The sequence below is a fragment of the Phasianus colchicus genome, chromosome 2 (assembly GCF_987193195.1).
Source record: "Phasianus colchicus chromosome 2, bPhaCol1.hap1.1, whole genome shotgun sequence".
NCBI classification, from domain to species: Eukaryota; Metazoa; Chordata; class Aves; order Galliformes; family Phasianidae; genus Phasianus; species Phasianus colchicus.
In genome coordinates, this window is record NC_143437.1 from 31,787,806 (window position 1) to 31,805,048 (window position 17,243).

Here is a 17,243-nt window from a genome sequence, read left to right on the forward strand (position 1 = left end):
GGAGGCGGATTCGCAGAGGCATTACAAGGTGAAGAGGTGTGCAGTTTGTTTTCTGTTTTTGAAAAGTGGCCAAGGGAAGTCAGGCTTCCAGGACTTTGAAATATATTGTCTCATAGCCAATAGAGAGGGTGGAGAGAGAGCTTCAACAGGCGTCCTTCTGAAAGGGCTGTAGGTCCCACAGTAGTGGGACAGCAGCTGGAGAGAAAAGGGGGATGTCTTGGAGACCAAATGCTCCGTGTTGAGTACAATAATGAAAGGAAACCAGAGTTTGGGTGCAACTTGGGCTTTTCAGTCAGAAAAGAATCTGCTGGTGGATAAAAATTTTACACAGCCGTCATTTACAAAATAGCGTATTTCAATTTTGAATAACTTTTCAGCAGCAATCCTAGATCTAGCTAAACTATTCATTCCCAGTCAACTGGGTGTGAAAGGGTGCTCTTCTGTCTGCTTTGAGCTATAATCAGAACATGCTGAATTATCATTAGCCTCATATTTTAGGGCTGTGCTTACCTTGATTTGAAAAGCTTTGGTGCTCTGACTTGGGACATACAGCAGTCACACAGAAAGTTATAAGTGGACGATTGCATTGGTTTATTGAAATATTTAAGGAGAAAACAGAGTTATACTGTTGTGTGCTAGTTAACAGCTACTGCAGTAACAGTTTGTGAGACTGTCAAGAAATTGAGAATGGATAGCATATATCTTTATATAGATAGCATATATCTTTCTATAATTTATATTGTCCACAAGAGTTATGACTCTAACAATCCTTGTGCTTGTTTGGAAGCCTTTTCTTTCACAATCCAGGATTTCTCCTGGAGCTGTGAAGGAATGATACAGCTGTACCCAAATGCAGAAGTGGCTCTCGTAGCTCGTAGCTGTTACCACTTATCAAAGTACAGCTCTGGTACTTTGATAAGTTACCACTTATCAAAGTACAGCTCTGGACCACCCTCGCAGTCAAGCTCATTTAATATACCATGCAGCCACACTGACTTCAGTGAAACCCTACAGGATACATGTTAGCTTGGGATTTGGCACTGTTTGCGCACAGTTATGTTGTAGTTGGCTGAAGTTACCATTTTGGCTGTGGTCATGGGGATGTATCTGTTCTCTGTTGACAGTTGGGACTTTGTCAACAAGTGCACACATGTGTTGTGCCTGGGTTGAGAGTGTTCAGCACGTAAGGGAATAATTAGCTGAGATGGAAGGTAAAATCATTTTATTTCTCTCCCATGTCTAATTGCTATTTAATTTTTATATGCATATTTATAGGTATATGTCTGTGTCTATACTTATTGGTAATTTCTTTTAGCAGAAATTAATTGTAGAAATGTGGACTATATCCAGTTAGGCCTGCATTCCCTTTTTCCCACCATTTATTTCTTCTATTTTGCTCTCGTTTTCAACTCCCTCTCTTCCCTTCTTCTGCCTCTGGCCTCCCAGATCATTTTTCTGTGCATATCCTCCGTGAATGATGGAACAGGAAAGAAAGGCAAGTAAGTAGGAATAGGGGAAATACACTCACTGACTCTCTAACTTGTGTAACAGTTTGCAGTACATTTGAACTTGTGTTCAACTCTGAAAATGATATAAAAGGTGTATAATAAATGTAAAACTTGACAGTCGAAAATCAAGGTTGAAAATGGCTGTCTTCAGTGAGCACTGAACTAAGCCTTGGGGTGAACAAATGGGACTGACACAAATAGATTGCATTCCTCATATGACTTGCACCTCTTTATCTCCCTGCTGCACTCTAGAGGGAGTTCAAACCCGGCTGTCTTTAAATAAAATAAAAATAAATAAATAAAACCTGACTGTTTTTAGAAAGCTGCAGATCCAGAAATCAGTGAGGAGAAATGCTTTCCAGATATAGAACTTAGGACTTTGTTCCAATTAACTGTAAAGTCTGGGCATTAATGAAGTTTTCATCCCTAAGATGGAGACTGGCACAAAGAACAGTGTTCTGGGATTCTCTTTTTTTCTAATGTAGCACAACTCCTGATCTAGAAGGACCCTATCCAGACGTGATATAATAGTTCCCTTCACTGACTATTCTCATCTTTGTTTTTTTAATATCATTACTGATTTTTAAAATGTTTTTACCATTTGGGTTATTATTATCAACTGGAAGTCACTGGCTCAATTAGCACAGTCTGTTAAATAGTTTCTAACAACAATTCCTGTGTCTGATATAGTCTTGCTTAGAACTGGCAACCCAGAGGTATAAAGTTTTGCACGTTTGCAGTTTCTTTTCCAACTAGTTCTTAGAACAATCATGGTTTTGTTTTATTCTTTTTCCTAAGCCTTGAGGAAGATTCAGGAAAGACTGCCCAATGGTTTTTGTACCTTGCAACTCAATAAAACTTCTCCTAGCCCAATGCTGTTCTTTGCTTGTAAGGAAGGAGACGATTATACACAATTGATTGGAGACTTTTTTTTTTTTTAATCGTCATTCAAAGTGAGTAAATAAATCTATAAACTCATGAAATGCTGAGCACTATCCAGATACAAAAAAACTACATCTATATTATTTTTGGCTTAGAAAAGTGTAAAAAGAGGAGGACCAGAAACAACAAAACCTTTATCTTTTTTTAATAGCATGGGAAAATATATTTACTTTGTTGCTTAATGGAGCTCAGAATAATTTTCACAAGCTGACTATGGTCAGTACAGAAATGAGTGTATCTTCTCTGAATTGATCAGTGTATTGGTGCAGAATGTGAGTTTCTCAATTTGTAATGAAAGCCATGGGTTGGTGCTCCAGGCAGCCTGTAATGACATGGAATTTAAGGGGTGCTGAATTCAGTGTGACATTTCCTTCTGTTAGAGTATTTTGGCAAGAGCATACTGGCTTTGCAGTATGTGCCTTCTGAGGCCTCTGATAAATGATTAGGCAGATAGTTTAGCCTGTTGTTGCCAGTGGGAGCAAGGCAGTGACTCCAAGAGAAGCATCCAGCTAATGTATTAATGCCTTAATCCAGACCAATAATATAATGTAGTTTGACATGTCTGGCATATGGTTTCTATCATCTCAATATTCTTCTCTGTTCCTTCATGACATTACGGACAACTAACCAAAATAAAGAGAAGCAGGAATTTCTTCACCCGTAAAATGTATTTTAAAATGTCCTACATTTTGTTCCAACTTCTTGGTTGATTAGATAATGAAGTGATCCTGAAATTCAGTGAATACTTCACTGTCTGTGTGCAGTATTTTCTTTCAGAATTGCCTGTGGCATTATCTGGGAAAGAAGTACTGATCTTTGTCATTAGGAATGTTTGCACAAACTTGGTGATATGCATGTGCTTTTGACTTTGCATTACTAAATGCACAAGTGTGAGTATTGAGTGGTTGGACCTTTACCAGACTGTGGGTATGAGGTGCTGACTTTTTAGAAATGTGTATTTAAACCAAAGTGCATTTTGCAAGTTTTGCAGCAGCAAGCAAGACAAGTGGATTATATTCAGGAGACATTTCAAAAATAAATAGAACAGTGAAGTTTTTTGTACTACATGTACCTCTTTCCTCATTGGCTTTATATGGAAATAGCCAAAATGTGTGTCACTGGCCAACCCTGAAAGGGTTTGTTGGTCTGGGCATGGTTTAATGGACTGTGCAAACAGTACACGTGAGCATCAGCCTAAAAGGAGCCATTCCCTTCTGACCTAGGATTTATAATAAGGAACTGGCTCTGATCATAGCAGGTTACTCGCCTCTTGCTCACTGGCTGGCTCCACTCTGCTGTGAGCCCTGCAGCATAGGCAGAGTCCAGCAACCATGGCATGGATGTTTCTGAGTCTGTAGTGGTTATTACTGGTACATATGGCTGTATGCTGAAACCACTATCTTAATCTGTGTTATTAATTAAACTTACCTTTTTTCTTTTTTTGTTTGTTAACTGGATGACAAATCCTTTCCAGGTATTCCAGAAGTATCCTTGGATTAACTGCACATAATCGATTTGCAAGCTTATATAAAGCATAGGGCAAGGCATACCAATAAAAGTTATGGCCTAAGCTGAAAGCTCACTGGTCTGCTGAGAAGGCTAAATGTGGCTAACATTTAAGTGCTTTAACAGAGCTATAAAGGGAGGGCTGCCATCTGGCTCTTGTTTTCACTCCATGCTTTATTTTTGCAATCACTGATAAATTAACTTTCTGTGCTGTCTTGTACATTCTGTGGCTATTACAGTTGTGTGTTGTGTCTTTTGTTAGTAAAGAAATGTGGATAGGCACATCTTAGCAAATCAAGGGATTTATCCTATCTAAGTTGATGCATGATTGTCTGTTTCTTTCAGGACAAAGAGGCCCAGAAAGACTTAGAGGATTTACTTCTCACACTGAAGATGTGATACTGCGCACTTTTTAACTCTTCATGCTGTGATAAAAATGAGAGTCTGTAGTGATTGTGTGCAGCAGGTGAATTCCAGCTGAGTCAATGGGAATGGCCTTCAAGCATGTGGCAATTATGTCATGAAAATGACACATTCATTTTTGATTAATTATTTATAATTCTATATTGAAGATTAATTCTAGATTGCTGACACTGTGAGTTCAATTCTCTGAACAATGAGTCCACTGCTGGCAATGGACATAATGGGGATTAGAATGCAAAATGCATAAATCTTACTCTGAAACATTAATCAACTAATATGTGATGCCAGCATAAAACTGTGTGCAGCAAAGTCAAAAGCAAAAATATTTCTATAGTAAATTATATTTATATCAATTAATATATACACAGGTATGTATGAAAGGAAATCATGAATGTTTATGTTTACACACTACTGTTAAATAATTAGAATCTTTCTAAAGAGAAAGTGGTTGCTTCCACAAAACTCTTTTTACTTTAAACCTTCTGCTGGTTTTACATAGATATGTGAAAACTTTATAAATTAAATATTAAAGCTATATTTTATTTGTAACATCAATGGGTACAAAATGAAAAATCAGACTGGTGATATTCAGTGTTTTAGATGAATCTATCACAGCTGTGATATTTAATGGCTTTATTAAAAGATCTCCATCATGTTTGTGAATCCTGGATCTTTCTGTTTTAACAGCTGCCAAGTGTAGTGATGGTAATATATTCCCCGAAAACCAAGTTTAGCGTGTGACTGCCATTAACCTCGTACCTTCTATGTAACACAGCCTGTACATAAGAATAAATACTTTGAGCATGTAGGACAACAGTGTTTTCAATAAAATGTAACAGGCAGGGAGATAATTTTGTCACAAATGGACTGATCCAGAATTCACTTAACTGTGAAGAAAAATAAAGACCAGCTTCCATTGGCTTTCAGTTCAGAGTCTTAGACTAGATGTGGGAAGTATATCTGGAGGAAGTATTTCTGTTAAAGGAAATGAAGGAAATAAAACTGAATAAGGACAACTTCACAATTCCTTGACTTCTTTGATGTGTAAGATGACATTGGCTATCTTATGGCTAAGACAAGGAGGACTGATAAGGCACCAATATATACAACTAATAATTGGGCAGTTTAGGACAGTGACATTACCTTATAGTGATGTCAACAAAGATCTAAAGATTGGGCAAGAGTGAAGAAATATATGTATATACATATGCCTGAAGCATCTCACAGCTCATAGAGTGAGCTCTAACTTCTAACAACAGAGGGCGATAGGTGCAGTAGACTGGAAGACAAACTATACAGAGTTGTATTGAATTTAGCCTGAATTCTTGACTCCTTCTGAACCACAGAGGTTTTGCAAGGTTTTCCTAAAACAGGGCTATCCTTTTAAAAACATTTCAATTAAAAGTACATTTTCCAAAATGGAGAAAATACTGTGGCAACTCAGAACCAATTCTGAAAGTTTGGAACTGGTTCTGAGTTGTCACTGTCACCTTCATGGTTTTTGTTATCCTGAGAATCTTCAAAATTAACACAATCATTTTACTTATTTTTATTGTTCATTACAGGGGAAAATGTTTGCTATACTACTTTTTCAATCCCAGAGTTCTTCGTTTTTTTCACACAATTTCAGACTCTATTAAGTAGTTCCTTCTGTGTCTTAATAAATGATGTGTGAAAAGAGAAGCTGCAAATGGCAAGGGGCTTTTGATAAAATCTGTATTTTACATTTCCACAGCCAAAGCAGGAAGCCTAGTCTAAGTGGATCTATTACAGCAATTGCTGTTTAGAGCTGTTGTTAGTCACTGTTGCCTATGACGATGCAGTAAATTGGGCCTTTACTTATATAATTTCATATTATAAATGTGATTTATCTATTATAAATAGATTGGATTATGCAATAATTGCCTCATTTATGAGGAATAATTACTGATTAAGCCTAAAAATGTGCTGAAGGAATAGATTAGTAGAAGAAGTTATTTAAATTAATTGGAGAAATTAGGTGATATAAATAGGAGTCATTTCACTCTTGGGACATAGAAGGTCTGCATTGATAGAGGAGATCTAGTAAGTGGTGGTAGTTCTGTGAAAGTGAATGTGCAGATTCCAGTGAGTGGCATGCTAACCATGGGACAGTAATGCCATGTTTTGATGAAAAAGCAGACAGCATTCTAGAGTGAATAAATAAGAGTTCCCCATTAAATGAACATGAAGTAACCTTTTCCTCTAATGCGGCCTAATGAGGTCAGAGATGAAAAACTATGGAATTTTATGCATCACGCTTCAGGGATGCTGGGGGCTAATTGGAAAAAGTCCAGTGGAGATAGACAAGAAAGATGAGAGGGCTAGACAACATTGTCTTGTGTGTGAAAAATGAAAGACTTTGGTTTGTTTAGTCTGCAGGAGGAATGACCAAAGGAGTATGCACATTTATAAAAAGCAATTGAAGAAAAGGCAGTAAAAAAAAAACAACACTGCCACCAGAAAAACACAAAACTTGCATTCCAAATACCCTGTTCATAGGACAAGACGTAATTACTAACTTTAGATTAGACATTAGGAGAAAAAAAATCCTGATGGAAAATTTGCAAAGCCTTGCAGTATCTTCCCAGAGAACATTTTAAAATCATTTACACAGTGGGATTGCAGATGCACACTGGCTCTGAATTTGAGCCCAGGCTACCTATGAACATTTGCCATTAAGTTTCACATTTGAAGATGTGCATTATAGCTGCCTTCAACCATTTATTTTACCTGTTGTTTTATTCCAGGTTATTTTTGATGAAAATTTTCATTTTATAAAATAAATTACTTATCTTTTTATGCTCTTCTAAACTACAAACATTCTGCTATTTTACTTTTTATTTGTTACTAGTTTATGTATGGAATCACAAGATGTCATCTGTGAATCAAAAGGCTGGTTTTAATTATTTATTCTAAGTCTGTTAGAGTGTGCAGAAATATTCCTCACATAGGTAAGAAACTGCTGTTTTATACACATGAGGTATTTTGTGCTTTTTCTGGTTGCTGTAAAGGAACATTCTCAACTTCTTCATGTTTTCTGCTGCATTAATCTTAGAGCTTTTAAAATTGAAGTGTGTTCCCTAAATTGTTCTCTAATGGCTCCTTGGAAGAAAGATTTTGCATGTAGCTCTAGGCCTAGTCTATGTAACATATCAGCTAGAGAAACTGCAAGTAGAGTTCCAGAGGGCCATATGTTTTCTTTTTTGTTTAAAATATCCACAAGCAGACATTCACTTCCGTAGTTTTGTCTCCTTGGAGAAGCTACAAGTTAACCGTATTAACCCCGTGGGCCTTTAAGCCGTGTGGAGCAGATGAGGTTGCAGGCTGGGGCCTCAGTCTCTGCTACCTGCTTTGGCTTTTCACTGTGACCTCTCATTTGGTCTCAGTTAGTCTATGCTTCTGTGTACGTATTGGGTATTCCTGGGGGAATTTTGTCTTTTTGTGTCTTTGTGGAAGGTGAGTTTGGGGGCCTTGACCCAATAGTAGGGTTTTTGTGCTTCTGAACAGCTAAAATTATTTGTTCTGCCTTCCTAGGTGATTGAGATTACTTTTAATTCTTGTGGTGAAGGTGAAGACTCTGTTAGTGGTTCCAGATCCTTTGGGATTGCCCCTCTGCAACAACAGATAATCACAAATGAAGTTACACTGTTTTTATAGCAGTTAGCTACTGGTTCATTGAGGTAATAGTTACAATGATAGGCTCATATTGCTTTATTTAAATTTCTCTTCTCCCCCCGCCCCTCCCCTTCAGAGCCTCAGGGTGATTCACATAGTTTAAGGAGGTACCATCAATGCACTGACTTCTGGAATGAATTAGAGAACTGTCCAACAACAGTGAGCAACTAACAATTTAGAAAGGAAAGTGACAATTCCTCTGTTCAGTTAAATAAATTAACAAACAAACAAACCAACCCCACCCAAACCTAAATCTGTCCCCACAATCCTATTGTTATATTAGTAAAAGTCTGAATTAAAAAAAAATAAAATAAAATCAATATTGAAGGATTGGCTGACAGAGATCCAATCCTATCATCCTAAACATACTGCTTATCTGGATCTACATATCTTTTTCAGCCACTGCTACATAAACAGCTGCCCTGTGAGGCACATGGGGTTGTAGGGGTGTTCTGTGGACTCCAGCAAAGCCCATGGGTTTTTGAGTCTTCTACTGCATGCTTTGGAATTTGGTTCTGTGGTGTTTTCTTTCATAGGCACAGTAATCATGATGGATGTGTTACACCTCTTCCAAAACAGAAAATTCTGCAGTAATGTGACTGTTTAAATTGCATTGCAAACTCAGAAGGACTAACTCTGTCTGAAGGACCAACATTTCTATTTGCATTTTTAAATTCTTTTCCTTTTTACAGATTCTCCCAAGTTCCTTGGAGAAGAAACAAATCAAACTGCCTTGACAGTACAAAAAGAATGAAGCTTTTCTGGCCTCCTTTGTTTGTGTAACCCATGCATGAAGCACTAGAACTATGAATATGAAACATTAATATTTTTTGAGAAAATATTTTACTCCATTTCATTAAAATAAACAACCAGTCATTCTAGAAACATCTGTAGAGGCAATGTTCAACATGAGCTGATCTGAGCCCTCTGCCTCCCAGTGCTACTGACCCACCATGGGGATCAGCTACTTGCTCAAGTTACACACGTGCAAACACCATCTATGATGATTCAGTATGAGCTGGTTTGAATGGCCTGCCTGCAACAAAACAGCCACACAATTTTATCTACGAATATTGTAAACTAAGCATGTCCCAAGGATATGGGCATGAATATGGATGCGCTTCTTTACTCAGTTTGGAAGGTTAAAGTTTTTAATTAAAAGACAAAGAAAATCAAGCTGGCTGATGAAATTTCAGCCCCTAAGTGATAGAAATGTTCCTGTTTTAAGTGGTAAATCAGCAAAGTGGATTAAGCAATTTAGTAGTGTGGGGTTTTTGTTTTGTTCATTTCTTTTTAATATTGGAAGAGGATCACGTATGAAGAAATGTTATGAATTCAGGGAAAGCCTATGTAGCTATGTTTATGGACACATGCTGGAACAGGCTGCCCACAGAGGCTGTGGATGCCCGGTCCCAAGAGGTGTTCAAGGCCAGGTTGGGTGGGGCCTGAGCAGCCTGGTCTAGTATTAAATGTGGAGGTTGGTGGCCCTGCCTGTGGAGAGGGTCGGAGATTCATGATCCTTCCAACCCGGGCCGTTCTGTGAACCTGTGCCAGGAGCGCTCCCACAGGCACAGCTGTGAGGAGCAGCCGAGGTGGCTGCTGTCAGGCAGGGCGGGCCCAGCTTTCCCACAGCTGCATCATCAGTGCTCGCACCTGGCTGAGGGGAAGGGAGCAGGGCTCAAGTGGGCCCTTCCAGAGAAGAATCAGAAGTTAGGTGTACACGACTGAGCTAAATCTTCTCCAAGAGCTTTGGAAATTGTCTCTGGGGGAGTTGTGTTTGTCGCTTGGAGGCTATGTTGCTGCAAGAGCTGCAGGATGACTGGCTGAGCTGCTGTGGACAAAGGAGCGGTGAGTAGCTGCTCTGTGGAGCACCCAGCTCGTTGTGGCACAGCCGGTGGGTGCTGTGATGGATGGTGTTTTACAAGCCTGTGTGCTTGCCCTTGGCACCTGCCAGCGTTCAGTTAAAAGAGAAAATCTGGAAGCTGCCCTGAGGGCAGAAAGGATTTGGTAATTCCTGACTAAGAAGTGTGTTAAGTTTCAGGCTTGTAATTAGCTGAGTGTAAGAGTCTCTTCTGTGCAGGGCTTTGCCTGCCTTGATGCCTGCAGCCAGGCCTGGGGGTGCCTCAGAGCCTCCACCTGCTCTTGGCTCTGCACTGCATGTGGCTGTGTGGTAGTTGGCAGTGAAATTAACGTGTTTTCTCTTCTTTTTTCATTTCTTCACAGCTTAAAAGTAATCCTTAAGATTAGAGAGGGAATAAAAACAATTTTTTAAAAAAAGTTTATACTGAACAGAGGTGAATGTTTTGTGTATCGACAATGGTATCAGATAAAGGCAAACCAGCTGAGTGCGTTCATCTGGTTTCTGTGGGTTTCACTGGATTTACTCTAGCATGACAGTTGTGGTTTTCTAGCTTGATCCGTTCTTGTTTTGAATGCCATATTTTATTTGTTCAGAAGTTCAATGCAGGCCATGTTTTCTGTGTTTGTGTGTAAATACATATGAAAATATTTGTGCAGATTTGAAACTTCTATGTGTAATACGTGAACTGAAAATTTAAGAAAGGCAGGAGAAGGAATGTAAAAGGATGAGCAGGAAGAATCTAACTTCCAAGAGCTGAGGTGAAACTGGCTCATGAAGGGGGGTTGCTGCAGTTTGATACTTGGGCTTCACTCTGAGAAGAAAGACAGGATGAGTATCTTTTGAATGCAGGGTGTTACTAGGGGCCTGGTAAGCTGGGGAGGGCATACTGGGCTATGATACTGCTTGAGACTGTAGATTCGTTGTGCCCTGAAGCTGCCAGTTGCTCCTGGAATCCCCTTACATTTCTGACTTGGGGCATGTGGGTGATACAGAAGCAAAGTGAAATTTGCTGTAAAATTGGGTATTGGCTGTTCTTGTCTTGGTTTCTTGAACTGTGAGCTTATGGACCTGGAAAGGTTTACTAGAACATTAGAAACCAATCTATAGTCTGTCAGCTGTGTCTCTTAGTGAGCTGATTGTAATCAGCATCTCCAGACATTGTATGTCCTTCTAGGGAATCTGTGGCAGAAGGGAGAGAGAGAGGAACTTTATGCAGCTTTTGAGGGTGTGGGGTTTTTTTTGTTGTTTTTGGTTTTTTTTTGTAAGGATTATGGTGTGGACAGAGGGATGCTGGTGGAAGTTTGCTTCCCAGCTATGTTATGTTTGACTTCTATTGGTTTCTTGAACTCACTAGCCATTCACTGGTTGATTAAACAGAGTAAGTATAGCAGATACAAAGCAGAAAGTTTCAGGTCCACAGATTAGTCTTAGATTGTCCTATCTTCTAGGATTTTCTTCAACAGTCAGCTGTTAGAACAACGTGGTGTATAAGAAGTAAAGTAATCCCTATGGGGGTGAGAGAGAGAAAATTTCAGGCAAGATTGAAACAGTCTTAAGTCATTAGGCCTGAAAAGATTATGCCAATATGTTTTCATGTAATTTCAGATATTTTCAGTGTAGAAATCTGGAAAGGAAGCAAATGCAGAACAAAGTTAAGTCATCCTGGAGAGCAGAAGCCAGGGACAGATGCTTCCTCATGGCAAGGACTGCTTCCTTCTCCTGCTCCTCTTCACAGTGGGTGCTGCTTGCTCCCTGCTGCCCCTCTCCTTCTCCCAACCACACAAATGAGCAGTGAGAAACTGCTCGCTTATTCCAGGTTATTTTTGATGAAACTTTTCAGACAGGGCAGACATGAGGCAGAACTCAGGCAGGGGTTCTGTGGCCAGGAGGAAAGGTGTCTATAAAAAGGAAGACTCAGAAGATGTGTACATCTACAGGACTTCAGTTTCCAAGGGTTTTGGAAACTCATTTTCAAAGCTGATCATGAGCGACTCCTCCTTTCTGGAGCTGCCTTTTATATTATTCAAGTTCTTCTGACACAGAGCATTTAGAAGCGGACAAGCCTGGATCCCCACTTTTATGTTTGCCTTCTGCATTGGTATATTAATGAATAGGTACAGTCTCCAAAATATCTAGTCTTAATGCATAGAATATGAACAAGTAATGCTATTTTTGCTGACTTAATCATCATGTAATCATGTTACAGAAGGCAAGCTGGAAGCCTCTGAATGCAGATCACTTGAATCTGAGGGTGATAGTGGAAGGGTGCCAGGCCTCTCCTGCCTCACAGTGGTTTTGGAGACCATAAGGCAGTCTCTTGCCCTTCACAGAGTCTTTTTGCATAATGAGATATGTAGGAAACAACTTTTTGGTGGCTCTGTGCCTGGTTCTGTATTGAGCTATTTAGCCTAGTTGAAGAAGTAATGATGAATAATTTCTCCTTTCTTTCCCTTTTTGGGAAATCACAGCCTAACAATAACTTGGAAGAAAGTCTGTCTGCTTTGAGTTCAGTTTTTCTTGGATTGTTGTTATTTGGACAGGGGAAGGGGGGGAGGAGGAGGAGGAGAGGCTGTAAAGATATTTCTAGAGGTTAGTAGTTTCAACATCGGCTTATGAGACTGCGAAGTCCAAAGACTCTCAGTTTATTAAATGTGAAAAAGCTGGAAATGTTAAGCCACAAGTGCAGCTGTTTTACTTACTTGAGTCTTGTATCAAGCAGGTTCTCCTCAAGTTAGGAAGTCTTTGCCATCAGGCTAATTATTTCAGTTAAATCATCACAGCACTGCAGTATTACAGTAGTGACTTGGAACCATCACTGTCCCTTATTAAAGTCCTGAAGTGGTGAGGCCGGTGAAAAGCTTTTTGTTGTGCTTCTGCACAGTCCAATTTCTTCTTCAGCATAACTTAGCTATCTTGTGCATTCTGATTGATTAGAATTTGTCACTTGTTAAACCAGAGCACTTCTACTGATTAGTCTTAGCAGAAAAATAAAGAAGAAATTGCAAGACAGGAAAAAATATGTTTTTGCTCTACAGAAAATATTCATCATTTGGGATATGGAAGTTGAAGGCAGCATAGGAGTGTATTTCTAATCAGCAGGATACAGCATCTTAAACAAGCTTTTACTTCCCAAATCTTCCAGCTTGGCACCTAGTTTGAATGAGGAGATCATCCACTGTCTGCTGACAGAAAGAACTGGGAAGAAGCAAAAGCCACCTGCTGTGTCCTGCAGTTCTTTTTCTTCTTTCTTCAGACCTCATTATTTCCTACTTAAGTGGAGGTGGTGTGCAACATTTGGGATTTGGTCCAAAGCCTGTTGTGGTTGCCTTTCATTGGCTTAGGTTTTGTTTAAGGCTCCACTTCTTTTAGGGTATCCTAAACACTAAAACCAAGAATAAAATAAATTCTTTCCCTGGAGACCCTGTGAAAGTTTCTAGTCAGGCAGTATTTCACTCAGTATAATTACAACAAAATGCAGCTTATCTGGAAACTGGAGTACAAAGCAGCACAATTGCCTGAATTAACTTTTTATTTATTTTTTCTTCGCAGAGACAGATTTCAAAAGGATGTATCCTGTATTCAGAAACAGGTTGGGGGGTTCTTGTAATGCAGGCATCACAGCTGCCTTAGAGAAACACCTACAGACAAAATTCTTTGTTATGTTTTGCAGAATGGTTTGTAAAACTTCTGGTGTGAGATGATAACATTCTGAGTAGTGCTTTGTGAGAAGTGTTTTATGCCAACACTTGTGTGCTGTGAGCCTTTGAAACAACCTTTTTAGACACGTTGTTTACCTTGGCTCTTTTAATTTGGGATGTATTGCATGAGCCTTTTAAGACTCATAGCTGATACTCACCGCTTGCAAATTGCTCTCTGTTCCTTATCCTTCGTGTTCTCTCCTTTTTCTGGAGGTTTAAAATTTTAAAAATAGCAAAGCCTTCAACCCAGTCTCTAAATCTGATCCTGAAAGGGGAGAGGGATCCAGATGCCCTGATGCTCAGAACTTTCTGCTGACTTTAAGTGGATCGTTCACAGAAGTGATAGTCACTAAGGTGTCATAAACTTAGCTGTAATCAAGTTCTGTTTCTCTTGCTGCCCTGAAAGGTTGTGAAGTGGCAATATGTTAATGCCTTAGAATGAAGCTAGCCAGTGAAGTGTTTGGAGATGGCTGCTTGCACATTACGAAAGTCATGGTTCCTAAACTGACTGCAAGCCTGAGGGATGGGGGAAGTTGATAGACTAGGTGGCATAGTAAAGAAAGCAGTGCATATCCATGCAGCGTTATGAGTGATAATTCTGCAGGGAATGTAGGAAAGTCATGATAGAAACAGATTGTGTGTGAACTGTGATATATGCTTTTTTTATTACCCCTTTTTTTTTTTTTTTTCATGGAAATGTCTTCAACATTTCCTGGTATTGATATGCAAAGACGCATGTCTATCAATTAAATGAAAGCAAATAAATGCTGGCATCTCTTCCTCTAGCTATAGATCATCAGCAGGTAAGTCCTGATAGAGACTGCCATGTGAGGAGACGCGGAGAAAGCTGATGTTCATGGCCTGGTGCTGGGCTGCCAGTCGTGCAGCTCCATCTCTGACGTGGAGCTGCCGTGTGGAAGCCCCATGTGTTGATTCAGTTGTTTCCATTAGTTGTGTTAGAGACAGCAATGCAAACATCAAAAAAGACAAGAATGAGAAATGTGAGTGCCTGCCAGGGTTTCTCCTTTGACTCTTGGTGGTCCCCAGCTGCTGCCCAACTCAGACAGCAGGAGCTGATGAGCCTACAGTTGCCGAGGTGCCTGGGGCACAGTGCTCCTTCTAGGAATGCCATGGATTGTTGTTTCCAGAATTAAGTACTGTGGGATTTTAATTTGCCATTTACTCATTTCTCATTTCCTTCATTTTTAGCATTCAGACCCAACTTTGAAGACTGCTTGAGGACATAAGTGTTTTCTTGGAGCTTAAAGTTAAATTACAGAACTTTCCAGGGACCATCTCCTTAACACATGACAGTCTAGGGGAAGGGCAGCCTTGCCATGGGGTCCACAGCTTAAAATGTTCACTTAGCTTTCACCGGGCATCCCCAGCAACAGATTTTGTGAGGGGCTCTGCAGCGCTGATGTGCTGGTGTTATGTGCACCTCTTCTGTTCCTGGGTTGGGAAGTGAAATTTTTGAGCCTGCTTGGAATCTAGGCACTGCAATGAAGACAAGATCAAGGGTGCCACACAGTGTAGCAGCAAGCCGTGGTGTGGGGGCTGCAATCTTTCCTGCTACAACTCATGGAACAGCTCTGCTATGTTCAAGGCCTGTGATGCTCCATTTTCTCAGTCCATGTTGGCCAACTCTGACTTTGGCAATTAGCAGGGACAACTGATCAAGCATTAGCATTAGGGAATGAAGAGATTGTCTGCTCCAGTCATGTATGAGTGGGATTCTGATTTATTTTGTAGGTTTGTATTTCATTGGCCATTACAAGTAGCTCTTAACATAATGATTTGTATTGAACTGCTGGTGACTGCGTGCTGGTACCAAGAAAAGTCTTCTAAAATCTCCTTGTGTTTCCTTGGGTGTTGGTCACTGCATTATTCACTGTTTCCTGAAACATAAGGGAGGAGCAATGGAAGTGTGCATCTGTGTGGGACATGTTTGGCAACATCATGTTTTCCTGGGATAAATCCCCAGAGTTGTATGATTTTTGCCAATGGAAAGGCCATTTGCTTTACTCTTTCTCCTGCAAAAATGTGGAACTCAACTACCGGAGTTACATCACTTTCCATGAAAACTCACAGAAAGGTTGAGGGTAGGTTGTTGGCAGTATTTCTCTCCTTGTTTTAAAAAGATCTGGAGAAGTCCAAAACTACTCACATCTGCATGTTTGAGTACTTGGGAGTTTGGTGCCTAAGAGGGTGAACTTCAAGTCCCAGTCAGAGTTGGAGCAGAAATATATTGGGAAAACTGACATTTGTTGCACATAGGCATGATTTTAATTTTTTCCCTGCTAGTCCAGCTTCAGTTCATGTAAGGAACAGTTGTGAATGCTAATGAATCTCCTTCCTCTATTCCAGAAAACTCAGGCTTATTTGCAAACGTCCAGAAAGGAATCTTCAAGTGGCCATTTCAGAAGAATCAAAGTCTCTGTAATGTGTGTTTGTGTGTGACTGTCTGTAATGCTGATATTCAGTCCTACAGCAACAGTAGGCTGCTTACCGTGAGATCTAGATCTCTTTTTTTCCAAACAGGATTAAGTACAAAATAAAACCTAAATCTGTTTTGTTTGCTTGTTTTCTGACGAGGGATGAAATGCACAAAAAAGAATAGAGGTGATCTTATGATTTCTGTTGTGTGCGGTGGTTTTCTGTTCTGTTGTTGTGATTGTTTTAAATTTAAGTGTAGGAAAAGAGCTTGTGCTGCCAAAAAAACCTTTGTCAGAAAAGGTGGGCATCCTGATTGTGAAGTGTTTCAAGCAAGGATAGTTTTTAGGGCGATTTTCTTAGCCAACCTGCATAGGCAAACTCTCCCTTCCCTGAGATGCTCTCATCAGTAACTAAAACCAATGCTTCAGTTGACCATAGGTTGAGGTTTCAGCTTTCACAGAATGGCCAGGGTTGGAAGGGACCTCAAGGACCATGAATCTCCCACCCCCCTGCCACATGCAGGGCCACCAACCTTCCTCATTTAATACTAGACCAGGCTGCCCAGGGCCCCATCCAATCTGGCCTTGAACACCTCCAGGGACGGGGCATCCACAACCTCTCTGGGCAGCCTGTTCCAGCACCTCACCACTCTCTCTGTAAAGAATTTCCCCCTGACATCCAACCTAAATCTCCCCTCCCTCAACTTAAAACCATTTCCCCTTGTCCTGCTGTTATCTACCCCTCTGTAGATTTCCCTCTCCTCTGTAGGCTCCCTTTAGGTACTGAAATGCTGCAATGAGGTCACCCCGCAGCCTTCTTTTCTCCAGGCTGAACAAGCCCAGCCTGTCTTCACAAGGGAGGTGCTCCAGTCTCCTGATCATTTTTGTAGCTGTCCTCTGGACCCTCTCCAACAGCTCCTTGTCTTTTTTGTACTGGGGGCTCCACACTTGGATGCAGTATTCCAGATGGGGCCTCACAAGAGCAGAGTAGAGGGGAACAATCACCTCCCTGTTCCTGCTGGCCACCCCTCTTTTGATGGAGCCCAGGATACCATTTGCCTTCCGAGCCGCAAGGGCACACTGCTGGCTCATATTAAGTTTTTCATCCATCAAGACTCCCAGGTCCTTCTCCACAGGGCTGCTCTCAAGGACTGCTCCTTCCAGTCTGTAGGGA

General features: G+C 40.4%; 1 protein-coding gene across 4 annotated transcripts in view; it reads left to right on the top strand.

The window, feature by feature from the left end:
- RMDN2 (regulator of microtubule dynamics 2) overlaps positions 1-9,357 on the top strand; it is a 155,358-nt gene extending 146,001 nt beyond the window's left edge. For 2 of the 4 annotated variants that reach the window (XM_090135275.1, XM_031593276.2), the window contains one exon: positions 4,302-5,734. In XM_090135275.1, coding sequence (XP_089991401.1) covers positions 4,302-4,355 — 54 coding nt within the window. In that variant the 3' untranslated portion in view covers positions 4,356-5,734. Of the gene's footprint in view, positions 1-4,301; positions 5,735-8,767 lie in introns of those variants that run through there. The other 2 variants (XM_090135279.1, XM_090135276.1) reach the window with 2 other exon arrangements.
- Positions 9,358-17,243: the final 7,886 nt, after the last annotated feature.